We start from the raw sequence: 10,917 nt of genomic DNA on the forward strand, positions 1-10,917 counted from the left end.
ACTTTATTAAGTTTGAATCAGTTGTTAGAAATATATTTGGTCTTATTAAAGATTATCTTTGGCTGGTAAGATTAAGAACTAGAGGAGGTTTTCAAAAGTGGACTATCCCCAAATATAATCAATAAAAGAAATGCTGACTAGATAAAGAGTTTTTTATGTGGCTCTACTTTCTTCTGAGTTGTTATAACTACTAAAATAGTATATATCTACTTGCATCAACCCTTCAAAGGGATTCTGAATTGCTGTCACAGTCAAGAAGTTACCTAGGAATCTGATTTCATCCTCACCCTGAAAATTAACCCCAACAATTCAAGGGACATCCTAATATCCTACCCAGATTGGTTGTGGGCTAAGATGGCAGTGGGTGGTGATTCTTAGTCTGAACAAATCTTTAGTCATATTCCAAAACCCAGTCATTTGTCGATGCTACATAGAAGAAACAATAAATCATTAGGTTTTTTATCCCTTAAGAAACTTTTCATCAACATATGCTTTCTCTTGTAGATAATTCGCTCCTTTCTGCTCTTCCCAACAATTGAGCGAATGTCCGAGTCACCCAACGGCAGGATTGCCACTCCATTTCTGTGCTGGCTTCGATATGCTCTCTATGTTTCTAGCTACTTATTACTTAAACCATGTCCGGAGACAATCAAGTCCTGGCTGATCAGAATGGCCCTTCAAAGGATGAACGTGCAGAGTGAATTTTCGGTCCTTAGTGTGTTGGAGCCATTCTGCCTTGGTAAGTATATTTAAAATGTATGGGTTTATTCTTGTATCAGAAAGCATTAAGAGAATAATCTCAGACAATGGATGAATATCAACCAAGGAATTCTATGTTGGATTTTTTTCTTCCAAAAGTTTAAAACTAGAAATAAAATGAGAATAGAGTGAGGGGAGTTCTGTTTGATAAATAGAAAAGACTCTTCAAACTTTAAGTTTAAACCTTATCCTGCTATTTCTCCACTCTAGCTGCAGAAAGGTGAGAAAGAATTTTTCTGTACAAAGTATACTTGAGGATCAAACCGGCAACCTAGGTATATGCCCTGACCGGGAATCAAACCCAGAAAATTTCAACTTGAATCAAAAAAGACAATAGATGCCAACACCAAAATGACAGAGAATTATTTGGTAAAGATTTTAATGCAGCCATTATAAAATGCTTCAGTGAGCGATTAGTGAACATGTTTGAAACTAATGAAAAAAATAGAAAGCGTCAGGGAAGAGATTTAAAGAAAAACTGAATGGAAATTTTAGAACTGAAAAATACAGTAAGATTAAAAAATAACTAATTTTAAAAATTTAAAATGGAAAAGCTCACCAGGAAAGTGGAAGGGACAGAAGAAAGAATTGGTAGACACGAGGATAGATCAGTATAAATAGAAATTTCCCAAATTTGGCAAAAGACATCAACCTACAGATTCAAGAAGCTAGATGAATTCTAAACGGAATAACCCTAAGAAAACCACACACAATACATCATAACCAAACTTTTAAAAGCTGAAACAAAGAAAATGTCTTGAAAGCACCAAGAGAGAAATGATACATTAATTATAGAGGAAAATCTATTTGAATGACAGCTGGTTTCTCATCACATATGACACATATTTCAAGTGCAAAAAGAAAAGAACCATCAATACAGAATTATATATTCAGTGAAAATATCCTTCAGGGGGAAAAAGAGGAAATTAAGATATTTTCCAATGAAGGAAAACCAAAGGAATCTGTAACTATAAGATGTAGCATAAAAGAATCTCTGTTAGAAGTTCTCTAAATATGAAGTGATAAGAGAAGGAATCTTGAAACATTAAGAAAGGAAAAAACAGAAGAAAAAATGAGGAATTATATTTTTCTTCTCTTGAGATCTCTAAATTATTTTTAACAGTTGAAGCAAAAATTGTAACACTGATATGGTTCTAAATGTATACAGAAGAAGTATTTAAGACAATTATATTATAAGTAGGGGAGGGTAAAGGAACAAAAAAGGAAGTAAAGAGTAAGGTTTCTCCATTTCACTTGAACTGGTAAGACATCAATACCAATAGACTATATATATATATATATATATATATATATATATATATATGTATACTAGAGGCCCGATGCATGAAGATTCGTGCAAGAATGGGCCTTCCTTCCCCTGGCTGCCAGCACCGCCTTGGCTCTGGCCAGAGCCGCCTTTCCGCCTTCCCACTCTGCCCAGAGGCCCGAAGTGGCTGGGGCGGTGCGGAACGCCTGTGTCATTGCCATGGCGACGACGCAAGCATCCCCACCCCTGGCCGCTTGGCACCTGCGTATGCAAATTAACTCACCATCTTTGTTGGTTTAATTTGCATACTCCTGATTGGCTGGTGGGCGTTGCAAAGGTATGGTCAATTTGCATCTTTCTCTTTTATTAGTGTGTGTGTGTGTGTGTGTGTGTGTATACACACTCTACAATACCTAGAGTAACCACTTTAAAGTCTATACAAAGAGATACTGTAAAACACCACAAGTAAATAGAAATGGAATTCTAAAACATATTCAGTAGCCCTAGCTGGTTTTGCTCAGTGTTAGAGCATCAGTCCATGGACTGAAGAGTCTCGGGTTTGATTCCAGTCAAGGGCACATACCTCAGTTGCAGGCTCGATCCCTGGCCCAGTCAGGGCGCATGCACGAGGCACCCAATTGATGTGTCTCTCTCACATGGATGTTTCTCTCTCACTGTTTCTCCCCTCCCTTCCTCTCTCTCTAAAAATCAATGGAAAAAAATATCTTTGAGTGAGGATTAACAAAACAAAATAGAAAGAAATTCAGTAATACATAGAAAGACAAAATAAAGAACATAGAGAAACAAAAAAAATAGAAAGCAAATAATAAAATGACACAACATCTAACATATCAATAATTACATTAAATGTAAATGGCCTAAATACATCAATTAAAAGACAAAGATGGGCAGAGTGAAATAAAAAAAATAACTATATACTGTCTTCAGAAAACTCAGTTCAAATAAAATTATTTATGTAGATTAAAAGTAAAAGAATGGGAAGATACACATCATGCAAATGTTGGTCAAAAGGAACCAGGAATGACTGACTGTGTTAATACAGGTATCCCCCACTTCCAAATTTCAAATTGCACCACTTTCACAAAATACTTACATTGTTAACCTGTTTTCACTAACAAGAAGAAATTCAGAGGATTTTCACTTAAAAACAAAACAAAAAAATTACCATACTAATGTTGGACTTTTGTAAAAGTGAAGTGGCACAACAGGAACTTTAGAAAGCAGGAGATACTCTTCACTTTGTGCCATTTGGCTTAGGAAAGGTTTCATAGGAATGCTCTACTTTTGGAAAGCAGGGGAGACCTGTATCAAACTTCAGAGCAAAGAAAATTATCAGAGACAAAGAGGGACATTACATATAGTAACAAAGGGGCCAATCTATCTAGAAGATATCGCAGTCCTAAATGTGTATGCACCAAATAAGATTACTACAAAATATAAGAAGCAAAAGCTGACATAACCGAAAGGAGTAATAGACAAATCTATAAACATAGATGGATACTGAAGCACCCTTCTCTCAACAATTAATAGAACAAGGCAGAAAATTAACAAGGATATAGGATAATTCAATAATAGTATCCACCACCCTAACCGGTTTGGCTCAGCGGATAAAGCGTCGGCCTGTGGACTCAAGGGTCCCAGGTTCGATTCCGGTCAAGGGCATGTACCTTGGTTGTGGGCACATCCCCAGTGGGGAGTGTGCAGGAGGCAGCTGATCAATGTTTCCTCTCATTGATGTTTCTAACTCTCTATCCCACTCCCTTCCTCTCTGTAAAAAATCAATAAAATATATATATAAAAAAATAATAGTATCCACCAACAGGATTTAATAGACATTTATAAAACACTCCACCCAAAACATCAGGATTTTTTATAGGCATTAGATTGGCAACAACCTGTACTTTCCTTATGTCTCCTTAAAAACATTTTCTAGACCAAAATCAGGACATAGGATACAAGAAAGTTTTACTTGTTTCTCTGTGTGTATTTAATGACCTATATACAGTTGTCCTGAAGTATCCATAGGGGATTGGTTCCAGGACCCACCGTAGATACCAAAATTCAAGATGCTCAAGTCCCTTGTATAAAATGATATAATATTTGCATGTAACCTGTATCTGCATGTAGGTTACTGCAGGGTATGCCTACACCTCAGTTCATTTGAGTGGACTTAGCATACTGTTCAGCACATAGCAAATCCAAGTTTTGCTTTTTGGAACTTTCTGTGCTTTTAAAAAATATATTTTCTGCCTGAGACTGATTGAATTCGCAGAGGTGTGGCCCATGGATACAGAAGGCTGATTGTAGTATGTTACCTATAACAAATAATCAAGTGTTTCATGTTTTTAATTAAAACAGGTAATTATTAAAGGTGTTTTCCAGTTTTTCTATAGCAGAACTATAAACACCCTCGTAAAGAAGTAGTCTGCATAAGCTACCCTTGAGAGAAAGGAATGCTGCACTTACAGAGAGCAGGGGAGACCGGTATCAGACAGTAGACTTCAGACTTTCCAAAAGTGGGCGTTATGCCACCTCACTTTTATGAAAGACCAACATTAGTGTGTAATGTTTTTTGTTTTGTCTTTATGTGAAAATCCTCTGAATTTCTTCTGGTTAGTAAAAACAGGTTAGCAATGTATTGTGAAAGTGCAGCTTGAGAGAAGTAGTCTTCATAGTACTATGCATCTTCCAGCAGCCCCACGTGCAGGCATCAAGGAGCGAGACAGTTTGGAGACTAGGACACATTCCTCTCCGTGACTCGGCAGCTAGAGCCTTCCAAGCTATATGCATTGTTGCTTGGAGAAGCCTGGGATTCCTTTCCCACACGTCCATAGTAGATATACTATATGCAAAGCAGACCCTGTAAGTGTAAATCAAACTGAACGCTCAGCCACATTGCTTCATCTCTGATCCAAACAACCAACCTGCAAACCAATATGTGGAGCACAGCCCTCCTATTTTTGACAACCCTTCCTCCTCTGATTTTTTTCCCTCTCTTCATTCTAGACCTGGCCTTCTGATGTTCAGGTAACCAGTACTTCAGTGATCTCTGGGTATTTTTTCCCCATTGGCCACTCAGTCTGTGTAACCTTGGGTAAAGATAAAGGGGCAAGAATACCTGTCTTCTTTTTTCTTAGGGTGCTTGGTTCAGTCTCCTAGTAGTGACTCTCAGATGCTCCTTAACCAAGCATCTCAATCCTCCTAGCCAGCTGTTCCCAGCATCCCCTTTGAGTCCCATGTCACCCTCGCCTCCTCTTGCAACAACTACAACAGAAGCCACCTTTGCCCAGGCTTGCCCTGGCCATCCCTTAAGTGATTCCTGTTACCTTGCTTATTACAAATAGAAGAAGGTCCCAGCTGAGAGGAAACGATACTTATACGACACTGGCCCTTGCAGGTGATTCGTGGACTCTTCCCAAGCTTGTATCCCATGAATGGTGAAGGTGATCTGCCACTTGAATTGGCAGCCTGGTTTTCAGGTTAAACAAAGAGAGGGGTTATCAAGAGAAAGGAAGACCAGGCCCAAGATCCTTCTCAGGGGCCATTCTCACTGTGCCCTCTGGACAGCCCCCCTGCAGACCTGCTTCTCTGTGGCCTGCATCCAGGCAATGACCTTCAACATGCCAGCTTGACTTTTAGGCCTTGCGGTGTTTGCACATTATGTAATGTCTGAGCTTCGGGAGAAATCTTACGGAAACAAACGGAGGAAGTTTGCCCGTCCAAGTAGTGGATAATAAATCCTGCCTGTCGAGATGGAAACTGATTTTCTGTAGCCTTCAGTTTATGCACACATTTTGTTGTTGTTGTTGTTGTTGTTGTTATAAGGTCTGAAAATTTCAAGGAACCAACATTTCAAATACTGTTGCCTTTTGGGAAAGATGGCATGTCCCTTTCTCCAAACTGAGATTATGGGCCTTGACCTTCTTCACCAGCTGAGTCCTGCAGCCTCATTTCCCACCCAGCTTTCAGAGCAGAGCAGCCGCATTCGGTTAGCATATGTTGGAAACTTTACCAGTGTCCGATCCGTTCACTTGTGTCACTAGATTGTTTCCAGTGTTCTTTTTAAAGAAAATATGTGGGGGTTTTCTTTAATTTTCATGCTGGAATGTTTGCTACTACATATTTTCCTTAGAATGGATGTTCTGTTTCATGAGAAATAGACTTTTCACTGAGACAGCTAAATTGGATTTTCTGATCAAAGCTAAAAGCAAATACATTTTAGCTTAGTAGTATCACAGGTCAAGATAATTAACTTTAAAAAATATTCTAGGGTCTTTCCCTTAGTTAGGCCAAATTGGTGTTTTAATTCCTTTCAGTTACCTAACTAGAAAAACAGTGCAGAGACGGAGGTATTCCTGGCAGGTTAGTTACTCTCCTGTAGACATTTTTTTAAAAGAAACTTTCCTTTCCTTAGTCAATATGGAAATAACTTCTGAAAACACGTACAGTGATATGGAAGGAACTGAACCATTCAGTGAGCTGACACATAAGCTGCACTGAAGAATCACAAAGTCCTCAGAATACATCTAACTCAATCCCAAAATAATGTGGGCTTTTTGTAATATATTTTTATTGATTTCAGAGAGAGGAAGGGAGAGGGAGAGAGATAGAAACACCAATGGTGAGAGAGAATCATTGATTGGCTGTCTCCTGCACACCCCCTGCTGGGGATTGAGCCCGCAACCCAGGCATGTGCCCTTGACCAGAATTGAACCCAGGGACCTTTCAGTCCCCAGACCGACGCTGTATCCACTGAGCCAAACAGGCTAGGGCCAGAATAATGTTTTTAATAAAACAAAACTAGACTCCCATGTTTCCTCTTCTCTCATGATGTGTGTAGGTTAGGAGAATCCATTTATGAAAGCCAACTGTAACTTTAATGCTTCATGGAAGTTTAGCCTACAATTCAGCAATGAAGGAAAGATTTGTGTGTGTGTATGTGGTCTGTATTAGGATTAAGAGCAAAAGGTGATTAGTTATGGTACTAGAATATCACCTGTTTTAGAATTAAATGACTTGAGGTTTTACTAATTTTTTTCTAAAGAAAATTTTATATATTTAAATTATCTGCCACTCTAAAAAAATTATATTATTTTTTTCAAAATCATACACTGTCACATAGATAAGATTATCTGTTTACAGACTAAATGGATGGTTATAATAGCCAAACTCTTGGATTATGGAGAAACATATAATACACTGTGTGGATGACAAACATTCCTCTAAGTTCTGCAGAAATTTGGAATGGGAGAATTACATTTTTAAGTCTGGTTCTCACATTGCTAAAAGCCACATTTGGAAAACAATCTGGAAAAAAAATAAAGAACACCAAAGAGCTCCCCTTGGAAGAAGACTTGCCCTGGGTTTCTGGGCATCTCGGGTCCTGCTTAACCTTCGGCCCAGCTCTCCGGTGTGTGCCCTCGGAGGGCCAGCCACTCCGCCTGAGCACCTGTCTGGGTGCAGCTCTGCTGGAGGGAGGGACACTCGTGTCTCAGGGCTGTCCCGTTCCACAGTCTGTCCTCAATCCCTCTGCTACCACGCGGTCCTGCTTGGCTTGCAGCTCCCTCACTCCCCTGCACTCAGCAACGTCTGCCAGCCTCGTGACCAGTCAGATGTGCTGGGAGGGGCCGCCCCTGGAAAGGCTCGTTTTCAGTCAGATCCTCCCTCTGCCTCCTCGCAGGGAAGTCCGAGTGTAGACAAGGCGTGATGCCACCCTTCTCCCCCAGTCAAGTACCAGGATCTCACAGGAGGTTAAGAACAGCAGCAACCCCTGTGCTATGACTAGAACGACCCAGGAAATTCAAAGGCCCCCACTTTTCTTGCTATAATGGGCTAGGATTGATTTTAGCTATGGATAACAGAAAGCTATATTACAGTGGCCTAAACAGAAACCTATCTTTCTCAGGCACCAGGAAATCTAGAGGTAGTCTAGAGGTAACTAACATCTGGATGGGCCATCGGGGATGTGGGTTCTTTCTAGATTTTCACTCTTTTGTCTTTTGCACATAGACCTTTATTTCCATGTTGTCATCTCAGGTTCACACGATGACTTCTGCCCCCCTAGACTTCATGTGTGGCCACCTGTGGCCGATTTCCTGCCTTCAGACTTCACCCGTGAAACTGCCCATCTTCAGTAATTCCCTTGGCAGCACCAATAGCCCTGTCTCTGCGATATAATGGCAAAACCAAACAAATTGGGGCATTCCGCTAGGGAATCTACATACCACCAAACTGCAGGAAACCTGGTTTCCTGCCCAAAATTCCATTCAGAAAGTATTCATACTCTCCCAAACCCCTTATTTTATCATTCATGTGGCTTTGCGTCCCTCTGCATTTCCTCCGCTGCACTGACCAGTGGGTTATGTGCCTCGTGTTTGGTTAGTCTTACCAGCAGCTCCTAGGCTCTCCCTCTTGCCTGCGATGATTTGTCCCTGTTTTACACCCGTCCCTGCCAGCTTGGTTACCAAAGTCAGGTGCTTCGGCCTCCGGTTCTGGCCTCCATTGTGATCCATTCAAAGAGGGCAGCGGGCTTTTTCTCCAGACCCCTCTGCCCCCCCCCCCAAAAAAAAACAGCAACCAGCCCAGCTACCTCCTCCTCAGTCCCTTCCTATTTCACAACCTTTACTAATACCTGCCATGGACCCAGCACCTAGAGGAGCACTGGAGGGAAGACTACATGAAAGATAGCCCTGCCCTTAAGTTACTTCCCACAGAGTAGGGCGAGAAGGGTGGAGAATTTTACTGTGTGACAGTAAGGGCTGTCATGAACACAGATACAGGGCATGAGTGGTACCAAGAAAGCAGAGATTAGTTCTACTGAGATAAGTAAGGGAGGAGAAGATAAATGAAATTGGACTGAAAGATGAGTGGGCGTTTTTTCAGACAAAATGGCATAAGATGGGCAATTGGGCTAAGCAGAAGGCAGCCATCTTTTGTGGATTATGTGTAATTGGAGAACTCAGTGATGGCATTTGACCTGTGAGAAGAGAGTCCTGTTGATCTCCAACTTCAGCCCTCACTCAGCTGTTTTAAACTGTGAGCCACTCTACCATGAGTTGAAGTCCTACAGTAATATTCGACCATTACACATATTGCAGATGATAGTAGAGAATACAAAAGAATATTAGACTCTTCGGTGAGTTTTTTTAGCACCTGTAGTTAGATTTGTAGTGAAACAAAAGTAAACAAGAAGATTCTCCTAAATCATTCTCTGTCTCTCGTGTTTTTGTTTCCATTACTCTTGCTTCTAGATATTTCCTTCACTGTGGTGCTTGAGACTGTGAATTCTGCTGGTTTCCAGGAATGCTGTTGAGAGTCTTTGCCAAGAGAAATGTGTTTTCCCCTTAGGAAATTACACTTCTATTTGGTATTGTTTCTGATCACTGTGTTGTGTTGTGAGCATTTCTGAGGAATGAAAAAGATGACTTCTTTGAGGCAATCACTGGAAAGGCCAACTGGTATTCTACTGTCTTTTCTTTTTAAAAAGTATGCTTAGGTGAGAAATTATCAGGGGGGAAAAAAGAGTAGGAATAAAGGTGGGGTGAGATACATTCCTTGATGAAAATTTTACTCTTAAAAATGTGATTTCTTACAAGTTATTTGAATTTTTAAACTTTTTCTGATTCAACAATGATACTGTAGAAAAGTACTTAAAATGTAAATGTTTACCTCCATGAATGAGCATAAAGCAAGCCTCCCATGTAACTCTCACCAAGCTCAGGAATCACCATTGCCTGGCTCTCAGAAGCCTCCCTTAAGCCCCTGCATGTCCAAAAATCCACTTCTGAGCTCAGTCAGGTTGTGGGCAAAATCCAGGTCATGGCTTTATGACTGAGGTCCCCTTTTCTTGCTGGCTGTCAGTCAGGGGTCCCTCTCAGAGGTCACTGTCAGGCCCTTCCTACACGAGCTTCATCTTCAAACCAGCAGTGGTGCACTTACCCGTTTGGTGCTGTGAATCTCTGGCTTCCCTCCTGCACCAGCCAGAGGAAACTCAGATGTTGGAGGCCTCGTGTGATTAGGTTAGGCCGCCCAGGATAACATGTTCATTAAAGTCATCTCCACTATAAAACGTAATTTGGTCTGGGAGTAATCTACACCAATAAAAGAGAAAGATGCAAATTAACCATCACTCTGCCACTTGATACACCCACAAGCCACGCCCACCAGCCAATCAGGAGCGAGTATGCAAACTAACCCAACTAAGATGGCAGTGGCCACGGAGCTGGAGTGAGCAGGAGGCTTGGGTTGCCTCCGGCGATGGAGGAAGCCAAGCTTCCCGCCTGCCCTGGCCGGCCCTGGGCTCCGCTCAAGGCTACAAAGTTTCAATTATAGAAGATAAATAAATCCCAGATACCTGCTTCCAGCCTGCCCTGGCCTATGCTCAAGGAGGCGCTGAAAAAGAAGAAAAAGAAAAAAAAGAGAGGCTGGGAGCTTGGGTCCGAGGGGGGCGTGGCCAGCCTAAAAAACGGCCATCAGCCCCTCACCCAGGCTGGCCAGGCATCCCAGCGGGACCCCCCCACCCCGAAGGGGCTGTGGGCAGCCTGAAAACGGCCCTCAGCCCCTCACCCAGGCTGGCCACACCCCCATGGGGTGAGGGTCCCCGCTGGGGGGCTTGGCCACCCTGCAAACAGCCATCAGCCCCTCACTCAGGCTGGCCAGGCACCCCAGTGGGGACCCCCACCCTGAAGTGGGTGTGGCCAGCCTGAAAACAGCCCTCAGCCCCTCACCCAGGCTGGCCACACCCCCACTGGGGGGCTTGACCAGCCTGCAAACAGCCATCAGCCCCTTACCCAGGCTGCCAGGCACCCCAGTGGGACCCCTACCCTGAAGGGGTGTGCTGGCCTGAAAACAGCTCTCAGCCCCTCACCCAG

The 10,917-nt window shown here is 42.2% G+C and overlaps 1 protein-coding gene across 3 annotated transcripts in view; it reads left to right on the forward strand.

The window, feature by feature from the left end:
* Positions 1–10,917, forward strand: part of LDAH (lipid droplet associated hydrolase) — a 90,025-nt gene that overhangs the window by 65,207 nt on the left and 13,901 nt on the right. For all 3 annotated transcript variants that reach the window (XM_006091711.3, XM_023756462.1, XM_023756461.1), the window contains one exon: positions 505–739. In XM_006091711.3, the coding sequence (XP_006091773.1) occupies positions 505–739 (235 nt within the window). The remainder of the gene's footprint in view (positions 1–504; positions 740–10,917) is intronic.

This window comes from Myotis lucifugus, unplaced genomic scaffold (genome assembly GCF_000147115.1).
Source record: "Myotis lucifugus unplaced genomic scaffold, Myoluc2.0 scaffold_94, whole genome shotgun sequence".
NCBI lineage: Eukaryota > Metazoa > Chordata > Mammalia > Chiroptera > Vespertilionidae > Myotis > Myotis lucifugus.